The sequence below is a fragment of the Periophthalmus magnuspinnatus genome, chromosome 17, assembly GCF_009829125.3.
Source record: "Periophthalmus magnuspinnatus isolate fPerMag1 chromosome 17, fPerMag1.2.pri, whole genome shotgun sequence".
NCBI classification, from domain to species: domain Eukaryota; kingdom Metazoa; phylum Chordata; class Actinopteri; order Gobiiformes; family Gobiidae; genus Periophthalmus; species Periophthalmus magnuspinnatus.
The window spans coordinates 7664484-7686009 of record NC_047142.1 but is presented as its reverse complement, the minus strand read 5'-3'; the positions used below and the strand labels follow the sequence as shown (position 1 = coordinate 7686009).

At 41.8% G+C, this 21526-nt stretch overlaps 1 protein-coding gene across 1 annotated transcript; it reads left to right on the top strand.

Annotated features, from left to right (window-relative positions):
• Positions 1 to 15742: 15742 nt before the first annotated feature.
• Positions 15743 to 21137, top strand: zgc:153115 (uncharacterized protein LOC768186 homolog). Its single transcript, XM_033982520.2, has 2 exons — positions 15743 to 16505; positions 17778 to 21137. The coding sequence occupies exons 1-2, from the start codon at positions 16004 to 16006 to the stop codon at positions 18002 to 18004; spliced, it is 729 nt and encodes a 242-aa protein (XP_033838411.1). The 5' UTR covers positions 15743 to 16003; the 3' UTR covers positions 18005 to 21137.
• Positions 21138 to 21526: the final 389 nt, after the last annotated feature.

Sequence of the window (21526 nt, the reverse complement as noted above, 5' to 3'; positions counted from 1 at the left end):
TGAGTTTCCATAGGTATAGTCAATTTTAAATTCAAATGGATAATTACCAGGTTTTAGATTTATGAAATGGTAAATGGTTAGTAAATAAGTTTAAACAAATTTGTGATTCAGACAGGAGAACAGAACAGTGCAAAACAAAGCTGTAGGAAATATGCAGTGATTATCTCCCATTTATATTTGATGGTCTTTTACTACACAATAGAACTCACAAAAAGGATTGGGGTGTTGGTGGCTGATGGTGAGGGTATGGAGTACTTCCTTGTTTTCACTGACAAGGTTACCATGGCAACTCTTGATTATAAAATGTAGAGGCCTTTGATGTGTCTACAGTAAATGTCTCTATTGAGGGTAAAGACCTACGGAAAGGGCTCAGGTTTGTGACAGTCTTAAAGGAAACACACAATAAAAAGTGAATGATATATTGGATGATTGCAATGTATAAAACGTGCATTTTCTGCTTAACTGTGAGTGAATGAGAGAGAGCCACAGAGCACATCTCAAGCTTTGCCATCTTTTTGCCCCTCTTCAGCTCCTCTACTTTTCCTTCCAACAGCAGCTCTGTGGGACGCCCGGGGAGCACACACCAGGACATCTAACAGGTTCATTTTTTTATTTTTTATTTTTTTTCCAATATTAAATCACAATATCACATTTTTTGTAGTTTTGTGCTTTGGCCACTGAGAGTCAGTAGGTCTGTAGCTTCTCAGCAGAGTTCAGGGCAGATGTCACACTGGCATTGTGTCTGTCGTGGCTTGAAGTTATCTACAGGGTGTGGCTGAACATAGAGGTCTCCAGAGAGAGCCCCCCACCCAAGGGAGAGGTCCACAAAAAGGAACTGGACGCCTTCACACTCTTCTTTCTCACCAGCGCCCATCCTCCAGGTCTGACAACAGAGCTACAACAGTCCAGAGGATAGTGCACATCCCATTAACCACAGCTAATATGTTTACCACTGACTTCAGTTTGCACTTCATTAGCCGTGGTATCGGTCCCCTCACTGAAAGGTCATTGATGCAAAGTGGTAAGGTTGAGATAAATGTACACTTCATGTATATGATATTTATTTTTATGTTTTACAATTCAGGACTGAGCATGGATGTGGAGAAATATTATTCAAACCAAATAAATTTATGCATTTAAAATTTGTTTTGAAAAAAAAAAAAAAAAAATTAATTAATCTCTAAAAAGGAGTAAGTTGTCAGCATTACCTGGAGGTATGTAGCAGCTGGGGAGTGCGTGTGCTCCTAAGCCTCAAACCCTTCAGCACCAGGTTTCGGATGATCAGCACCTTCCTGCAGGTGAGGACCAAGGTGAGCTGCAGGGTGCACGGCTCAGCTTGTGAGAGGTGTAGATGTACAGTCAGAAAGGGTCCTTATTAAATGAACTGAACTTAGTGCAATGGACTGAAGTCACGAAATAAGTGGAGAATAGATTTTTGATCCCACACAATAGCCCCCTATCTCATCTATGTTCATATGAGCTTTTTCCTAAAAAGTAGACTTACATTTCAACTGTCCTAAAACATGCATGTGTTAAGTGAGCATAAAACTGACTAAAATAAAAATTACACAAAAAAATCACTTGCCACTTCTTATGCAGGCCATTGTGTGGAGGCCCATTCCAGTGCAGCTCAGGCTTCAGCAGTGTGAAGTTGTTGTAGTAGATTTTGAGGTGAGTGCTGCTCTCCGACCCGAGGTGCTTCAGGTGAGAGCTGCTGAGTCCTGTACTTTAAATTCTTCTCTGGCGCCTGCAGACTCAACTAAAAGTCATATCAAAGAGGAGAGGTCTTATTATTTACCACCATACCATATCTATCCAGGAAACACTGTGATTACAGGGTTACCTCCACCGTAGCTGGTGTGTTTTTTAAACATCTGACTCAGGATCAGGATAGCGTTTGTTGTTTTCCGTGACTTAAATCCAGATGTAATTTGATGAGGCTCGGACTCTCTTCATGTCAGACCTGAACTTTGCAGACAAAAATAAATCTACTGACCACTGTCCTTCCAAATGCATCTTTAAACGTCTTGGATTTATATTTCCAGGTATTTGTTGCCTTTCTCTCACTTTTGTCTATATAAGTGATGCTAACATCAAATATGTTTTAAGTTTGAAAATCAAGATGTTGGTTGAAGTTTACCAGACAATACATTTTTCTTTTTTGTTATTTGAAATAAAGTACAGTATTACATTATCGGTTTAAATAGATCTTTGGCTTCTTTCTATTTCGTAAGAATTTACAAAGACAAATGTTTATAATTATCTGTCAAAGAAACTTACAACCAGTTGTAAAGAAGAGTTTAACTGTCAGTTTCTCTGGTGTTTGCACTTGCCCCGTGGTTAATAGCTGCCGTGTTGGAGCAGTAAAACTTGTGGCCTGTGCTCATCATGTAGGTGTGATTTGAGTCTCTCTCACTCTTCATTCTCTGAGATGTGAAGCACACCTGACGCAGATGCTGGGCTTCCCCTGAAGCCAAGTCAAAGGTCAAAGTTATTTCAAAGACACTACAGTGATTAGGGCACTGATTTAACCTGGAAGACTTGAGTCTTGGTGCAAATGTTGTGCTGTAGTAGTAGTGGTAGTATCTTTGAGCAGTTTATTTCCATTTTATGAAAGCTCTTGTATGTCCAGTACATTGAGCATTTTTCTAATTAAATATATAGAAATATTAGAAATATTTAAAATAAGACCAGACACAAGAGATCATTAGCCCCTTTAAACTTATATGTTTATGAATTATATGTGGAGAGAGTTTGGGAAAAAAATATAACAAAAATATTGTAATTGCATTGTACGTAATATGATTTACATATGGATCCAAAGTAAAACATAAGTAATGCCCATAATGTAATGGTATTTATTATTGTTTAAATGTATTACCGGTAAATAATTGGTTACAACTCTTAAACTAATAATATAATTTTCTTACAGTGCAACATGTCTGTAGGCACTACAGACCACCTCTGCTCCAGAGCCACTACACACAGAATGCAACACTGGTCTTCACTATATGTTAATAAAGCTTTCTTTATTAATATGGGATTGATACCTGACACCGAGGATGCTTCTTTGAAAACACTTTTCACAGATACAGAAAAGCTGGTCTTCGTGCCCAGACTGTGAGTGAGTGACATCAGCGGAGGGGATCACGGGAGCCAGTGGCAGAAATTTTGGCTTCAATGTGGTAGTTAATTTGTTTGTCACTTAAAACCTAAAGATGGCAAAAAGGGATTATTTTTATTGCAAGAGGAATACTTATTATATACATTCAAACCAAACTGAGGTTTTTAACATCCAATCTAATCCAATCCAACTTTATTTCTAATGCAAAGTTGACCAGAGTGCAGTGCACAACAGACATTTTAAAAACACAGATAAATGACAGACATGATATAAACATGAGCACCATTGGGCAAGAACTCCACTTTAGCTAATTTTATGTTTCTGTCCTGGTCTAGTCATTATTATTATTATTATTATTATTATTATTATTATTATTATTATGTCCTCCCGTGGACCCACCACCTGCGGGAGGAGCCATGAGGGGCGGGTGCGGAGAGATCCGGGTAGCAGTCGAAGGCGGGGACCTCGACGACCGGATCTCCGGACATGGAGACTAGCTCTGGGGACATGGAATGTCACCTCGCTGGGGGAGAAGGAGCCTGAGCTTGTGCGGGAGGTTGAGCGTTACCGGCTAGATATAGTCGGCCTCACCTCCACGCACAGCTTGGGCTCTGGAACCCATTTTCTTGAGAGGGGTTGGACTCTCCATTTCTCTGGCGTTGCCCGCGGGGAGCGGCGGCGAGCTGGTGTGGGCTTGCTCATTGCCCCACAGCTCAGCCACTGCGTGTTGGGGTTCACTCCGGTGAACGAGAGGGTCGCGTCCCTGCGCCTTCGGGTCGGGGACAGGTCTCTCACTGTTGTGTCGGCCTACGGGCCAAACAGCAGTGCAGAGTACCCGGCCTTCTTGGAGTCCCTGGGAGGGGTACTAGACAGTGCACCAACCGGGGACTCCGTTGTTCTCCTGGGGGACTTCAACGCCCATGTGGGTAACGACAGTGACACTTGGAGGGGCGTGATTGGGAGGAACGGCCTCCCCGATCTGAACCCGAGCGGTGTTTTGTTATTGGACTTCTGTGCTAGTCACAGCTTGTCCATAACAAACACCATGTTCGAGCACAAGGGTGTCCATCGGTGCACATGGCACCAGGACACTCTAGGTCGGAGGTCGATGATCGACTTTGTTGTCGTGTCATCTGACCTCCGACCGCGTGTCTTGGACACTCGGGTGAAGAGAGGGGCTGAGCTGTCAACTGATCACCACCTGGTGGTGAGTTGGATCCGCTGGCGGAGGAGGAAGCCGGACAGACCTGGCAGGCCCAAGCGTATTGTGAGGGTCTGCTGGGAACGTCTGGCGGAGCCCTCTGTCAGGGGGGTCTTCAACTCCCGCCTCCGGGAGAGCTTCTCCCTGATCCCGGGGGAGGTTGGAGACATGGACTCCGAGTGGGCCATGTTCTCCACCTCTATTGTTGATGCGGCTGCTCGTAGCTGTGGTCGTAAGGTCTGTGGTGCTTGTCGCGGCGGCAATCCCCGAACCCGGTGGTGGACACCGGAAGTAAGGGATGCCGTCAAGCTGAAGAAGGAGTCCTATCGAGCCTTGTTGGCTCGTGGGACTCCTGAGGCAGCTGATGAGTACCGGCAGGCCAAGCGTGCCGCGGCTCGGGCAGTCGCAGAGGCAAAAACTCGGGGTTGGGAGGAGTTCGGGGAGGCCATGAAGGAGGACTATCGGACGGCCTCAAAGAGATTCTGGCAAACCGTCCGACGCCTCAGGAGGGGAAAGCAGTGCTTCACCAACACTGTTTACAGTGCGGGTGGAGAGCTGCTGACCTCGACTGGGGATGTTGTCGGGCGGTGGAAGGAATACTTTGAGGATCTCCTCAATCCCACTGTCACGTCTTCCGAGGAGGAAGCAGAAACTGGGGACCCGGAGGCGGACTCGTCCATCACCCTGGCTGAAGTCACTGAGGTGGTTGGCAAGCTCCTCGGTGGCAAGGCTCCGGGGGTGGATGAGATCCGTCCTGAGTACCTCAGGTCTCTGGATGTTGTGGGACTGTCTTGGCTGACACGTCTCTGCAACATCGCGTGGCGGTCGGGGACAGTACCTGTGGAATGGCAGACCGGGGTGGTGGTCCCTCTGTATAAAAAGGGGGACCGGAGGGTGTGTTCCAATTACAGGGGAATCACACTCCTCAGCCTTCCCGGTAAGGTCTATTCCAGGGTGCTGGAGAGGAGAATCCGACCGATAGTCGAACCTCGGATTCAGGAAGAGCAGTGTGGTTTTCATCCTGGTCGTGGAACACTGGACCAGCTCTATACTCTCCATCGGGTCCTCGAGGGCTCATGGGAGTATGCCCAACCAGTCCACATGTGTTTTGTGGATCTGGAGAAGGCATTCGACCGTGTCCCTCGTGGTGTCCTTTGGGGGGTGCTCTGGGAGTATGGGGTCCGGGGCTCTTTGCTAAGGGCTGTCCGGTCCCTGTATGACCGGAGCAGGAGCTGTGTTCGCATTGCCGGCAGTAAGTCAGACCTGTTCCCAGTGCATGTTGGACTCCGCCAGGGCTGCCCTTTGTCACCGGTTCTGTTCATTATATTTATGGACAGAATTTCTAGGCGCAGTCAGGGGCCGGAGGGGGCCTGGTTTGGGAACCACAGGATTTCATCTCTGCTGTTTGCAGATGATGTTGTCCTGATGGCTTCTTCGAGCCAGGACCTGCAGCAGGCACTGGGGCGGTTTGCAGCCGAGTGTGAAGCGGCTGGGATGAGAATCAGCTCCTCCAAATCCGAGGCCATGGTTCTCGACCGGAAAAAGGTGGTTTGCTCTCTCCGGGTGGGTGGTGAGTCTCTGCCCCAAGTGGAGGAGTTCAAGTATCTCGGGGTCTTGTTCACGAGTGAGGGAAGGATGGAGCGTGAGATTGACAGGCGGATCGGTGCAGCGTCTGCAGTGATGCGGTCGCTGTATCGGTCCGTTGTGGTAAAGAAGGAGCTGAGCCGGAAGGCGAAGCTCTCGATTTACCGGTCAATCTACGTTCCTACCCTCACCTATGGTCATGAGCTTTGGGTAATGACCGAAAGGACAAGATCGCGGATACAAGCGGCTGAAATGGGCTTCCTCCGCAGAGTGGCCGGGCGCACCCTTAGGGATAGGGTGAGGAGCTCGGTCACACGGGAGGAGCTCGGAGTAGAGCCGCTGCTCCTACACGTTGAGAGGAACCAGCTGAGGTGGCTCGGGCATCTGCTCAGGATGCCTCCTGGACGCCTCCCTAGGGAGGTGTTCTGGGCATGTCCCACCGGGAGGAGGCCCCGGGGAAGACCCAGGACACGCTGGAGGGACTATGTCTCTCGGCTGGCCTGGGAACGCCTTGGGGTCCCACCGGAGGAGCTGGAGGACGTGTCCGGGGTGAGGGAAGTCTGGGAGTCCCTGCTTAGACTGCTGCCCCCGCGACCCGGCCCCGGATAAGCGGAAGAAAATGGATGGATTATTATTATTATTATTATTATTATTATTATTATTATTATTATTATTATTATTATTATTATTATTATTACACAACAAATTTCACCATGCACATTTTATTTAACAGCTTATGAAGTTCAATTACATTTCTTATTTGTGTTATTAATATTTCATAATTTCGTAGACTGTTTTTGACAACACAACATTTACAGCAGATGGCTATTTATTGTTATAGAGCTGCAAGATGCAATCAACTCAAACAGTTGCAATCACAAAGTCACAAACACTGAAATGATTTTACCCTGCAAATAACAAAATATCATTATATTATATTGTATTAACCTTTTATTTAACTGCTAAACTTTTAGTTCAGACCTTTATAAATCTGAAATATACGAGATTCCTGTATTAACCAAGCAATAATATTTGCCTGAACTCAAACATAAACTTTCCTGAATGTTTAAAATGTAAACTTTGAACATATTTCTATAACTAAAATATAAACTGCAAATCTACTCACATTTGCAATGCACTAAAAAGAACACTATTAAAAGGAGCATTTTTTAGCTTACAAACATGGTTACACAGACTGGTTAATATAAGAGTGAATGGAAGGCTGCTGCAGACGTACTTGGGTTTGACGTATCCATTGAGGGAGAAGTGAGAGGTGTCCCTGTGGCAGACGCAGAGACAGCAGTGAGGTCATGTGATTGACAGTTTGAGCTGCAGCCTGAACAGAGAGGCCAGAACCAGCTCCTCTGTCAGCAGCACTGTCCTGACCCTGTCAATGGACCACTCTTATCATTAGAGAATATGCTTTATAATATAGAAAGAAATGACTATACTTTGAGCGGTTTGATGGCGAGTTCAGTCACGCTCAGACAAAGCTGGTTGATTTCATTGTAGATATCTTCATAAGAAAATACTTCATTTCCAAACACCTTTATGCTGAGCCAGCAGTTTTGGTGGGATGTTTTCTTATTCATCCCCCTAAAAAGTTGAAAATAATCATGCAAGCTGAAAAATATCTTGCAAAGTGAATTACAAGCATATGTTATTTAGAATTGTACCGATGCAGCATTTTCATTTAATTAATGAAAATGCATATTATAAAGATTTGCTGTTGTTATTCACTGTCTAATTAATCCAAATGAATTAGTGTTTGCTCCTCTTATATATATTAGTAATATAAAATGCATTATCTTGACTTAATGCCTGAGAACAAAATGTATGACAACAGAAGCCACTCAATAGAGCACTGGCTTTGCTCAGATAACTCCCTGCTCCAGATAAACACATTTCTTTATCACTTTTTGTATACTGTTTTTCTACTTGTACTTCTAGTCTATTTGGGTTGGACTGTTCTTTAACTGTGATAAGAGGTTTCAGGATTAAAAAGCTTTCAACCTTCAACCTTCAACCTGGAGAAGAGAACAATATTGTTTATGATCTCACAGCCCCTTTTTCCTTCGCATTTCCAAAACACTGTAGTAAGTAAATAAAGTGATTATTGCTGTACCTTGGCTGGAGGTCTCATTTGTGAGGTGTCCCAGACTGCAGTGAACGCTTCATGGTTGGAGCAGAGCAGGAGCTGTTGGTATGCAGCGAGCCTCACCTCGGGATCCTCCTGGGACGCCCTGTACAGCTGCAACAGCACAGACCTCTGAAGAGAGGAAGGCCCCATCAGTTAATAATCACATCATCATGGACTCATTAGCACCTACTCTTTGTATCTGTCCTTTGAAAATGAATACAGCTGAGAATGTAAACAACAGGTTGTGTTCATTTGACATTATAAGAAAACCTGTACTTTAAAACTAACCTGGAGTACAAGTTGTCTTCTGTAGCCTATCCTATCCAACAAATACCTGCCTTCTTACTGTAGGAGACTTCACTTCTCCACAGATCTGACCTATAACTTGACCTGGTGGCATCACTTGCTTGATTCAATGGAGATATATGTGTTTAATGCCATACTGTGTAACATTCCAGGCAAAACAAAAGCTCCATGGAGACAAGCAGGTGGTGATCCTTCACCAGGAAACATGCACCACTGATATTGAGTCTATACATTTTACGTTTACAGAAGTCAAATGAAATAGCTGTTTTAAGCTTTAACGACTAAAACACCATCAGCACTGTTTCATCACTGCCTCAAAACATGCACCCCCCGCCCATTTCATAAACTCTCACTACTCAGGAGCAGGGCATGCGTCTGAAGACATCAACAACAGCTAGTCTCGGCTCTACTAGTGCTGTCTCACTGAGCGCACTGTGGCTGAGCAGAGGAATGAAGGACTGAGCAAAGCATTTTCCATTAACTACAGTTTAGAGAAAAAGTAAAGCAACTCAGGAAATAGCAACAAGGTTTAAGAAAATGGTCATCTGGACAAATAATAAATCCAGATTTATAGATATACACTGGTTGATCAGTGATTTTTAATGGTGTTTCACTGGCCTAATATAGAGTTACGTCCAATAATCTGTGTAATCTACATTGTCCACTCTGATCAAATACTATGTTTCACAGACTAACAATGAAAAGATATTCTGTGTTATTCCAGTCAGTTTTGGTAGAAATAACACAATATATACATTTCCATTTGCACTTTAAATCACCAGCTTTACCTCTTTAACTTGATTATTTTGTACTGTCACTGTTCAAGGCCTCCACAAGAGCATGTAGGAATGATTTCACAGGAGGCAGTTCAGAGCAGGGAGGCCCTGACATGCAGCAAAGTTGATGAACTAAAGATGAACCCACCAACATTGCTTTGGCTCAGAACTGAGGGATCTGCAGTAAAACCTACACCAATACCTTAATTTGATACATGAATGAGATCACTGTGAATAAAACACACATTGTGTTTTCCCACATTGACTGAAGCAATCATTTGAGGTGTTGGATGAGGTATTCCAGGTAAAATGGTGAGAATAGACAATGCAGTCACAGACATATGTACAGCAAGAGAGCAAATACTGTGTTAACAATTGGAAATCATCAAAGTTATTTTAACATTTGTAAAATCAGTTGTCTCCTACAGAGACTTTAAAGCCCTACTTAAAGTTCTAAGTCCAGACAAAAGATGTTAAATGGGAATTTGGGTCCTAGGAATTCAAAAGGTGTATATGCCACAAAGTAACTGTGCATGAACATAGCATAAATACCACATGTTAAGTCTGACAGTGTATCCTCTGACTAATTACTTTTTCTACAGCATTAACCTTTCAGGCCAAATTAAATTTGGAGAACTGTCCAGTTAGGACAGGTCGGTCATCCATGTAACATGGTGCTTCCTGATCAGGCTGACGTTTCTCGACACAGACAAGCCTTTGTTCATTTTTAGCTGGCCACAGGCTGTGTATTTTTCCTATTAAAGCGTTAATAAACAATTTTAACTCCGTACAGTCAAGCAAATGCCTGACTATTAACAATAATTCAAACTGTATGGGTACAAATATGAGCTATTATCAACAACCAAGTAAATATACAAATCATGTTGACACTAGAAAGATGCTTCTTGCCAGAGCAGCTTCAGCTGAGACAGAGATATGTCTCCATGGTGGAAAACAAGCTGAAAGAATGTTTGTGATATCTGCAAACAGAAAACACACAGTATTATCTTAAATAATGATCAATATTCTCTTGTGTGGGTCACCTAAAAGTATTTATATCACAGAGCAAACCTGTTCTATGGCTACTTGCCCTTTTGTAACAGTTTCCAAAGTAAACAGACCATGATAAAGTGAGGCAGACTAGTTTAGACTAACCTCCTTTGTGTGAAGGGCATAAAATCACTGGCCTGTTCACAGCTCTGCCTCAGGGGAAGTCAAAGCATGACAGACAAACACAAACAAGCCAACAGTGCTCTGACCAAGGACCTGCTACTTTAAAGGGAGCCTCCAACAGCACTGACGAGTCGACTGGGCAGTTTACAAAGAGAGGAGCTGAAGCTAAACTTACTGAGGGTGATGGAGGTTAAAAGGCCTTTCTACTGCTGTAAACCTTACAAACTTGAAACCTCTTGAACATTGTTGTAAAATGTCAACAGAATACGGTAAGTAATTTCTTAAGTGGAAGAGGGCAGCTGAAGACATGGCCGACCTCATTGGTGGGTGCCATTAAACAAATATTTTGTGCAGTTATAGTGAAAATGTGTCTAAGTGACGGTTTACCAGCTGTTGATCATTGATGCTACATAACATCCAGACTGTTTGAGCCGCAGAAGCCATGTCTCTCTGGAGCTCTCATCATCATACTGCAGATCTGTGAGCATCCCAAAACCCAAAACATGCAATAAAGAGTCACTTAATTCATTTTTTGTTCAATGCCACTGGGGAAACCTTGTCAGGAGTTTTTAGACCTTAAGGTAGGTTTGGTCTGGTTAGCTGAAAGATTTTAACCTTTTGTGTATGTTTTCGGTATTTATATTATTTATTATTATTACTACGATTACTATGTCGAGCTATTATAATTATTATTATTATTATTATTAAACACATTGCCAAAGCTTGCAGAATAGATAGATTCAGCTCTTTAGGTTTGCAGAGGCAACAATATATCAGTAATATGTGCAATATTTACACAGCATATTGTGTATGTGTCATGATCCCTGTCTTGCTCTCCCTGCACCCTCGTCTCCCTCCTCCCTCACCCTCCTCCCTCACCTGCCTGTGTTCGGAGCTGGGCGGAATCCTGACTCCTCCCGCGCGCACCTGCTTTCCATCAACGCAATCAACACCACCTGCCGTGGATAAGAGGGGTCTGGACGAGTCACTCGGCGCCGGAACGTCCACGTGCTCTACGTGAATATGCTCTTGGCTTTACACTTTTTGATCCTTGTATTCCCGCGTTTTATTGGAACTTTTCTGCTCTGCTCCAGGAATCCGCCGAGAACCAGCTCCGGATCTCCCCTGCCCCTGCACCTCTGTTCTGGTATGGTCTTGTGTCTTCCTGTCTCGTCGTGCACCCCTGTCTCTCCATGTTCACGGACCTGCACCTACGCTCCCCACCTCCTATGGATCTCGACTTATGATTTACTAAGACTTTGAACTAAGCTTTTTTTACCTTTGTTATCACGTGTGTGAATAAAGACATTGTTAAACTTCGTGAGTCTGCACCTTTGGTCCTTACGTCATGCTGGTTACGACAGTATGTTATGTGTATAATTTGTATTTGTGGCTCTGAGCAGGACCAGAGTGGACACTCTCTGAGTTTTGACTGGGTCTTGGGTCATCACCATGGTGACGTCTTCAGTAGTTCACCTCTTCCATCATTGTGGGCTCATGGCGATGAACACATTGTAGCTCCACCTGCAGAGCCTTGAGAAAAGAAATCAGACATCCACCCACTGTGTCAGCATTTTATCACTTCTGATTTTAAAGCACAAAATGAATGAACATGCATCTGTTGAATGTTCATTCATTTTGTGCTTTAAAACTTTTAGAATCAGGTGAAGCTCACTGTCTCGTCAGATACTGCTAAGGAGTAAGGATAGAGGGTTGCCCGTCTGGACTGTTGGTACTGGTTTAAATCCCAGGTCTTTAGTACAATAGATCCTCGCCTTTCGTACTTGCTATTGCATGTCCCAAGTACGTCAGTCTGAAACGCAAAACCATAAATCAGTCTAAAGAAAATCATGGAAAGAAAAGACCAGTGTTACAAGTTTTAACGATATCTTTAGCCTAAAAAAACGTGGTCTCTGTGTACCATTTTTATGCACTGAAGTAAACTATACCACAATTAAGCAAGAAATGTATACACAAACTATATTAGAATCGAGACTAAACCCGGAAATAAACCTGGACCAGTGTTTTAAGTGGGTTGGCATGCACAGGTAGAACCACCACTTCTTAAAGCTACCACGTTAACTGGGCTTTTATGTAATTGTTTATGCAGCGATGACTCACTGTACTGACACGGGTCTGTAGCCCTCCACTTCAAAAACATTTAAATATGCGACCCTAAGTGAAACAAGTTTGCACTCCCCTGTTGTTTAGGGAAGTAGTCTCCAAACAGTAGGATTATTATCAGTATTAGCCTATTTGTATCTTTTTAACTACATCAGGACTAGAACAGGACCAAACTAGGCTCACACCGTGATAGAGCCAGTACAAGTTTGAACACAATAATACTAAGGCCAGAGAGAGAAATGTGGCCATACTTAGCTACTTATTCAAAAAGTACAAAACAAAATGCGGACATATACTAATAATTATAAAGATTTCAACTTTCAACAGCCTGGATTTAAACAAACAACAAAATGATCATATAAGTCAGATACACTCTCCATCCCTCACCTTGTTTTGCACAGTGAAGTCGACTCTAGAGAAGCTCAGAATGGCTTTTTAAATGTTGTGTAAACACCTGCTCCCCCTCCTGCGTACAGAGGGTCGTGACCCTGCCCCCCTGGAGGGAGAACTTGAGGCACGCTCTCTCCAACGACTCCCTGGAAACAAAAACAGCAGATGAGTCCCTCAAGACCGACCACAGACGAACGCAGCCTCTGAACCGAATCAAATTCATAGAGACAACAGACTGTAATGATCTGCTAAAGACAAAGCAAGAGGTCATTGTTGGACTACTTAGGTCTAATCATCAGTAATATATTTTTATACCTTAGTCTTCAGACTCAGCACTGAACTGCTCCTTTTGAGAGGAAAGATGCTTAATTTGTGGGTTTAACTTTTCAATCCAGTTCTCAGATATAGTGAAGTATTAAGTACAGATTCCTGCTTTCAAATGTAGTTGAGTAAAAGTAAAGTACAGACACCAAAAATGTTTACCTAAGTACAGTACTTTACTACTTGTACTTCATTACCTTCCATCAATGCATATCAATGAGTTTGACCTTGCCAAATGAGATAATGTAAGTGTTTATCTAGTCACACGTTGGAATGAGCTGAGAGAATCAATCAGACAGATACCTCTGGAACAAACAAACAAAGAGACAAATTGCTCATAATTTGTTATAATAACTTGTAATAAATGAGTAATAATGAATTTAAAACATAAACGCTTCAAATCAGCAACTACAATCAGCATTTTTAAAAGTCACAAAATCTAAATTGATAAATATAATATAGGCATTTTTGATATTGAAATGCATCATTAGACACTACAGCTTTAAACAAACAAACATTATTGATAACTGACATAGCACATTTTCCATATTGTTTTCAAATAGAAACAAGGCATTTCTTATGTTGAAATGCACTAAATGACAGGATAAAAATCTGACTAATTGTATTGACTGACAGTATAAATTATTTTTTGTTTACACATAAGATACACGCACAAACAGCAAATCTCATTAAATGATGCAAGGAATATATAAAATAAAGAAATTGTTCTGTAAGTATGTCATGTTTTCATTGAATTCTGCAATAATCACTTGGCATTTTCTTGTCATATCACCTTAGGTCTTCAATTTAACAGATAAAAATGCTGTTACTGACCTTGAAACTGGAAGAAATGTAGAACAAATAAAAGTACTGTACAATAAAAAGAACATGGCTGTGGACACCAGAGTCCCACAGGTGGAATAGCAGCACATGTAAAAGATGAAAACCACGCTCTGTTCTCAGGCTGAATGACCAAACTTGTACACGAGCTCCAAAAGTGACCTATACTCCTCACAGCGACCAATCAGGAAGCACCATCAGAGCAAGGCTACACACACTGAGCGAGCCAATCACAAGCTCCAAACTTCAGCACTACACACAGGCTCATTCATGTTATTAGTAAGAATTCAGTTCAAACATAATTTACTTATAGAACAATTTCTTGATTTCATATATTCCTTGCATGATTTAATGAGATTTCTATGTGTGAGTAAACAAAAAAATTATTTATATTTTTAGTCAGTACAATTAGTCTGATTTTCATCCTGCCATTTAGTGCATTTCAACATCAGAAATACCTTGTTTCTATTTAGAAAACATGCTATGACAGTTATCAATAGTTATTTGTTTGTTATTTGTTCGTTTAAAGCTGTAGTTTCTAATGATAACTATAAAATACTAAAACTGTTATTGGTGCAGTAGAACTATATGGGAATAATTAAATAGGACGAAAAATTGTAGGCCAACTATTTTGTCAAAGAGACCACATGAGCTTGTTATGTGGTTTTATAACACAGTGAAGACTCAAACAGGCTCATATGGTTGGTCTATCTAAAATTAAAGGTATATTGTGTAACTTTTCTGGTGAAGTCCCAGCCACTTGTTTTTGTGTAGGGAGATGTTACTGATTTGCCTGGGAAGTTCCACAGAATGGCATTAAACGTATCTCCATGGAGACAGCCACCAAGACAAGTTACAGGTCAAATAGAATTAATGTTTTTCAAGGTTATTTAGACCAAAGAAAAACACCTTTAACGGAATAAATGCAAGAAAGAATGCCGTAAGTTCCACAGTGCAGCTTTAATTGAATTGTTCATTTTGGGTAGCTCAGTGACTAAATTACATTAAAATGACCAACAATAACTTAATTAAGTTAGTTTTGAGCGTGGATTTTGAGTAAGACGAGACTCGTTAAAAACAAAACGAGGACTGTGTCTATATCGGAGCCTAATAGGACTTTTTTTTTTAACCAGAATTATGGAATAAACGTCTCTTCCAGAGTCTGAGCCACAGTTCAGCCTTCTCTTGGAACCAGCACTAAATTACCAAGCACGCCTTTCCTTCTCGGATCCTTCCCCCATCATTACCCCGGCTGCCGCCACCTACTTTCCACGCTGCACCCGCCGCGGTCCACCACGCCCGTGCGCGACGTCAGTCACGCTGTGTTGCTGGTTTAAGCTGCTTTCACGAACCTGGGAAAAGAGAGTTACCACGTGAGAGATCCCACATAGGCATTTAACTCTCGGTTTATAATTTGTCATATGGAGAGCAATAATTTCTGTGAAGTGCTATTTTTTAGTATGTGTAGTTATATCGACAGTAAACACCTGTCAATAAGAAGTAAAACCTTTTAGTGAAGATGACGATAACAAATTACATTATTAAGGCAATACGATCAAACGTGGGGTTGAAAGGTTAATTGTAAAACTGACAAAAGTACGCGTATTAATATTAAAAGGTTTATATTATTGAAACTATCACGCACAGACATGTTATATTTGGCATTATAAAACGAGCATTGTAAAGTAGCATATTGTGGGCAGTCCGTGAACGCCCCTTGAGTCCGGACCAGGGGGCGTAGGTTTGACCGGCTTACAGAGCTCAGACACAATGAACCGTCAGTCTGTGAGGGGGCGCGTGTTTGCTGGAGGACTTTAGCCTAGTTGTTTTTTACGTTAAGTCGCCACTAAGTTGTGTTTTATGGTATTTATTTGATCTTTTTTCCAACTCTGGTCCCGCTGTATGGCGATAACAAAGCTCGATTGGACGCGGTTCTTTCGTTGAATTTCATGAAAACGAGGTCGAGCTAAGCCCCTCTTGTTGGATACACGAGTATTTTAGCGATTAAAAACTGGGATTCAGCAATGTCCTTTTCTGCTTCGTCTGATTACTTTGCCGCTGAGTGTTTGGTGTCGATATCTAGCGGGCCGGTACTGCACAGACCGACCCCGGTGGCTCCCAGTGGCCAGGCCGCCGTGGTGGGCCCTCTACCCGGGGACGAGGGGTCGAGCGAGGACAGGGAAGTGCGCGACACGCTTCGTCTGGAGGGGGCAAGCATCATGGCTGTAGCGGGCATTCTCACCGATCTACACGACAAGTTTCGCCCCATGTCGGCCTACTCCGAGAGCAGCAACTCCTCGTGTGGAGGCGAGAGCGGCTACACCACGTTGTCCGATCCGACCACCCCTACCATGACCCCCTCCGCCACCCCGGTTCCTGGACAGCAGCACCCACCACGGGGGGTGGGGACAGTAGGCGTAGGGGCCCCGCGGTCCCCGGTCAAGCGCCACCAGTGCACTTACGAGGGATGCGACAGGGTTTACGGAAAGTCGTCCCACCTGAAGGCGCACATCCGGACCCACACAGGTAACGTTTCTCATGAATTACCAAGTATCCCAGTACCCCCCGAGCCAAGTCCCAACTAATCCTATTATTATTAACATGTTATGACTAATGGTTTGAGATCTGTCTCACACAAACTCCATGCTCTGTACAAAAAGTGTTAGACTCCAAATTTAAACAAATAAAACAAGACAGGGCACGAGAGAATGCGTCGGAAAGTAAAAGAGAAACCACGTTGTTTTTCCACCTCAGGGTTTACTCGATCTGTCTGCTTCTGATGTCAAGTACTTCAGCATAATATTTGGATTATGTGTTTAAACGTTTTGTCTGCCTTTGTCTACAGTTAATGTGAGCCAACAAAGCAAAACGATAAGTTAAGTTCCCTTCAGAAACACTGACAAAGAAGTAAACTAACAAAAGAACTGGGCAGGACTATAAACGCTGTGACGAAGGGCTTCCTCTGCAGTGGATTTGCATATGAAATGAACGTAAGACGAAACCTTACGCAGAGAGGAGAGCTCACTGTCGGGCGAGCAGCCCATAATGTACTCAGTTATCTCTTAATGTAATGGGCAATTGAGGTATGAACCCAGAGAGGACCAAGGGCATGGATAGACTATTTTAATAATGCGTAATGCGCAAAAGACTATGTGCCCTGGCACTTATTCCCTCGAACCGTTCGGTACTTTAATGAAGGTTTTCTTGAGATAATTAAGTAATGGCACTTTTTAAGTCTTAAAATGTGTGAGAATTCTGGTGTTGAGGGTCATTGAGCAGGCGCAAACGGATTAAGGGCAGGAAGCTGCTCTGATGGGATAGGAACGCCCACAGAGCGCTGAACAACGTGGCCTGGTGGTTTTGTGATCTTGAAAATGGCAGCGAGCATCAATCCTACTTTCCTACCTCGGGTTTTAATGTGCTCTGTGCGAAAATGTTTCTCCACATGAACTAAGTGAATGTGCTCCTGTAAAGCCCATGTGTAACAGTACTGTAATACAGATATTATATCCGCTTTATTTACCTACCTTTCCAGGCAAAAAATAGATCTGCAATATTAAACATAGCGCACAGTATGAACTGAGAAATGTATGGTTTTAATTACAGGGTACAGAATACAGGGCTGTGGGTGGAGATGGGGGTAGGTGAAATTGTGACCATTTCTGAGCACCCAAGCCTCAAATCACGGCATGGTCAAATTATTACTATTATAACATGGTCAAAAGCTAATAAAAGTATATTTTTCATAATATAGCTCCTTTTAAGTAATGACTTTTGGTTGTTGGTTTGGTTGTATAGGGGAGAGGCCCTTCCCGTGCACCTGGCCCGACTGTGAGAAGAAGTTTGCTCGCTCAGATGAGCTCGCCCGCCACACACGCACTCACACCGGGGAGAAGCGCTTTCAGTGCCCGCTCTGTGACAAGAGGTTCATGCGCAGTGACCACCTGATCAAGCACGCCCGCCGCCACCCCGACTTCCAACCTGCCATGCTGGGACGCAACAAGGGACCGGCATCACTGCATTAGGAGCGCCCGCCAGCTTCAATCAGACCAGTGTAAAGGGTTGGCCTCGTGCTATGTTGCAATAGAGTTGTGCACATATATTTACATACACAGTGCTAATAATTTGAAGGGAGCTCCTTCACTCCACACAGTCAGGTGACCACTGTAGGGTTGTTATTGGATGCAATTTAGTAAATGTATGAATTGTGCTTTTAGATACTCTTGACTTTGAGAAAGTTGGGGCTGTGTGTTGCACTTCGGTTTCTCAATATATAAGGAGGAATGTGTATTAAAATATTATGACAATTACATTCCTTAGCATCAATTACACATTTAAGGGACAGCATTGTTAATTTTAATGACAAATTGACAAAGTGAAGTCTAAATGTAATTTTTTGTTTTTGTTTACATTGCTTAAAATAGTTTGCCATGTATACAAAGGAACACCTCAAATTTAAATGAATTGAATTTTAACCAAAAACACATCGTACCTCACCAATTTTAAGTGGCCCACTTGTTCTCAAAACAACCTTTTGTTTCATTAGTTTGAAAACGAGAGTTGAGAGCAAATAATTATGTATATTTTACTCTAAAAGCCAATCGTTTCCATAGTGCAAAGTTTTGTAAACAAAACGAGGAGAAAAAGTTGTTTTACATTCACAGCCATTTTTTTTAGTTTTTGAGTTTAAATGTAGATGGATGTAGTTGCATCTATTTCCATTTATTTACTAGGTATAGCATATTTGTGATGATAGCTATTAGCTGGAGAGACAATTAGAGGCTTTTATTTTTAGCTTTTTTGTTTTGTTTTTATGGCTTTCCAAGGCATGTATTCATTTTAGTGGTTCTACATTCCTTTATAACATATTGCATTTTTTTTCTTGTATTCATAATTTAGCAGACATTACTTTTTGCCTGAAATGTTGATCAAATGTCACCGTAGAGGAGCTGTTTGCACACCAGTTTGAGTTGGTCCAGACAGTTATCTGCTACTCACACATAATACACGTAGTATTATGTCTAATACTGATGCAAATGTATATAAGCTTTAAGCTTTTAATGTAGAGGAGTTGTAATGCTACTAGCAGCAGAATAATACGTGATGAATAATTGTAGTCCTTATATTAGGGGTGACCGTATATGATAGGAAGGCTTTGCCTGTGCGTGTTGGCGTGTCTTTTAATTTGAATACTTAATAGCCAGTCTCAAGAGTACTGTGTATGTGATGTTGTATGGTCTTCTAAGTATTTCTGGAGAAAAATCCTGCAGCCTTCTGACCCAATGTAAACCTTGCAGCGGGACACGTATCAGGATCAGGTGAATGCGCCAGGTGTTTCTTTACATAGTTTGTTATTCAGCTCAAGAGTCTTATGTTTAGCCGTTGTCACTTGTTTATCTGCAATGAACTTTTCCGGAAAAACACATGAAATACATGAAAGATTATATAATCTAATTTGGGAAAAGGATCATGCACATGGCCTTTACATTTGTCTGATGTGGGACTGTCTAATATTTCTACAAACTGCAGTTTATGCAGTTACAGCAAAAACAAGACCCCTTTTGTTACAAATGGGTCCACTTAAAATCAGTTTGTTATTAGCTTAGGACAAAATAACTAAACTACATCTAAACTAAATTAGCTGTAGTTTAGTTATTTTAACACCATCATACTGTAGAAATGTTAGATACCCACAAATTGGCCAAAACCATACTTTTTAGTTTTGTAATTAGAATTACTGCAATCATCCTGAACAAAGAAAGTTTTTAGAAAAAAGTTGTTTTTTTTTAATACCATGTCCACACTGATGGTCCAACACATGGACGTATACACTTCTCAGTGAACACTTTCAGGAAACTCGTAAGCCTTAACCTTTGTCATATCTACTTTGCACCAACTCTACAGATGAATCAATATGTATGGTATATATGCCCTCTCAGGGCAACTCATTATGCAATATGGCACTTTTTAACTTACAGGTTTAATAGGCTAAATTGTGTAATAGCTTGCACTGTAACTCTGCTACTTTGAGCAAGCACTGTGGAACTGTGTTAATAACCAATGGTTTGAAAACTGCCTTTCATCCAAGTGCTTTACACAGCTTAAGAGGAGTCATTTTACTTTCGGTAGTCTTGCGTACTTATCTTTGCCATCTTGTTGATTTGTTTACATTTCTGATTATGGATGTCTTCCTCAAACCACTTTCATCTCAGTCCACTCTTTATAGCCAGTTTCTGGTTGGACAATGTATGTTTCTTTTTCAGCAGTTCATTGTGTTGCTGCTGGCAGTAACTTGTGAACTCACGGACTGTTCCACATCAAAATGCATTTCCTCTTTTTATATTTAGACAGAAATATATTTGTTCAAATGGACTGATCTTCCATATCACACAGCTATAATCTCATAACAATAACATACCTCAGTCATTCATGTTTTATCATCTGTACAAATCCATCCAACCTTTTCTCCTGAAGTCCAGGAAACCATATAACCTTGGATGTCAGAAGTTCACAACTGTCTGTTGATGTAATGTTTATATGCAATTTCACTACTTCTTTGTAGCAACATTGTCCCTTCAAGCCGCTTGCGTTGGTGTTGGGACAAGATTACTGGAAAATGGCATCAGCAGCCACTACAGCAGGGCCTATTCAGCATATTCACCATAGACGAGCTCAGTCCAAATGTGTTCATATCACTCAATGTGGATGATTCCACATAAAGTTTGCTGCACTGCCTCGCTAAGAGACACCACCACACTAAATCTGATATGCACACTGTACAGAAGCAAATGTTTTTAAATTGATGTCTCATTTTAACATTAAATTGTGATTCCTCTGATCAAAGCTTTAGTTAAAGTAAATACGAAGAGGACTGGAACTAAATTGCTGCGACAAGCTGTTTTTGATATTTATATTCTCAGGTGTCTTAAAAAAATAAAGCATTGGAGTTTCAATATTTCCAATGCAACACCGAAGTACAAGCTGTTTTCTTTTCTTTTTTTTTTCTCTGATTTAATTTATTACAAAAATATCATTGTGTGGTTTAAATATTCTTTTTTCATAACTCCTTTTGTGAGATGGAACATGACTAATATTCGTTCCGTTTTTGCTTGACATGAAATACTAGTGCTTTTGTAAATAAACTCCTACAAATAAATGCAGTATTTGTTTCCTTTTTATTTGCTTAAAACCAAATTTGACTTATTGTTTAGCATTCAGTCATTGTTCAGTTTAACTACAGAAGTTGTTTAATTTTTACTATTTAAGGAAGTGACACAACACCACACACGAATACAACTTGAATTTGACTGTAGTGCTGCTATAGTAATACTGGTTGTTATAATTTATTATGTTCACTGATGAGAAATGTTTGTTTCCCCTCAGTGCATCATTCCTCTAGGAACACAAGTCAAAACATTTGAGCAGCACGGACAGTTTTTACGGTGACACCCCGGTAAACCTCAAACTTCAATATGTGAGCTCGATGTTTTCATTTGTTCTGACCCTTGGTTCAGACGTGTACAATCATTTCAGATTAATAAATTAGA

Bases quoted from the DNA above. Each gene is read 5' to 3' on its own strand.
- zgc:153115 (XM_033982520.2), top strand. From the start codon at position 16,004: ATGTCCTTTTCTGCTTCGTCTGATTACTTTGCCGCTGAGTGTTTGGTG. The intron at 16,506-17,777 runs GTAACGTTTCTC...TTGGTTGTATAG, and splicing joins GCACATCCGGACCCACACAG to GGGAGAGGCCCTTCCCGTGC.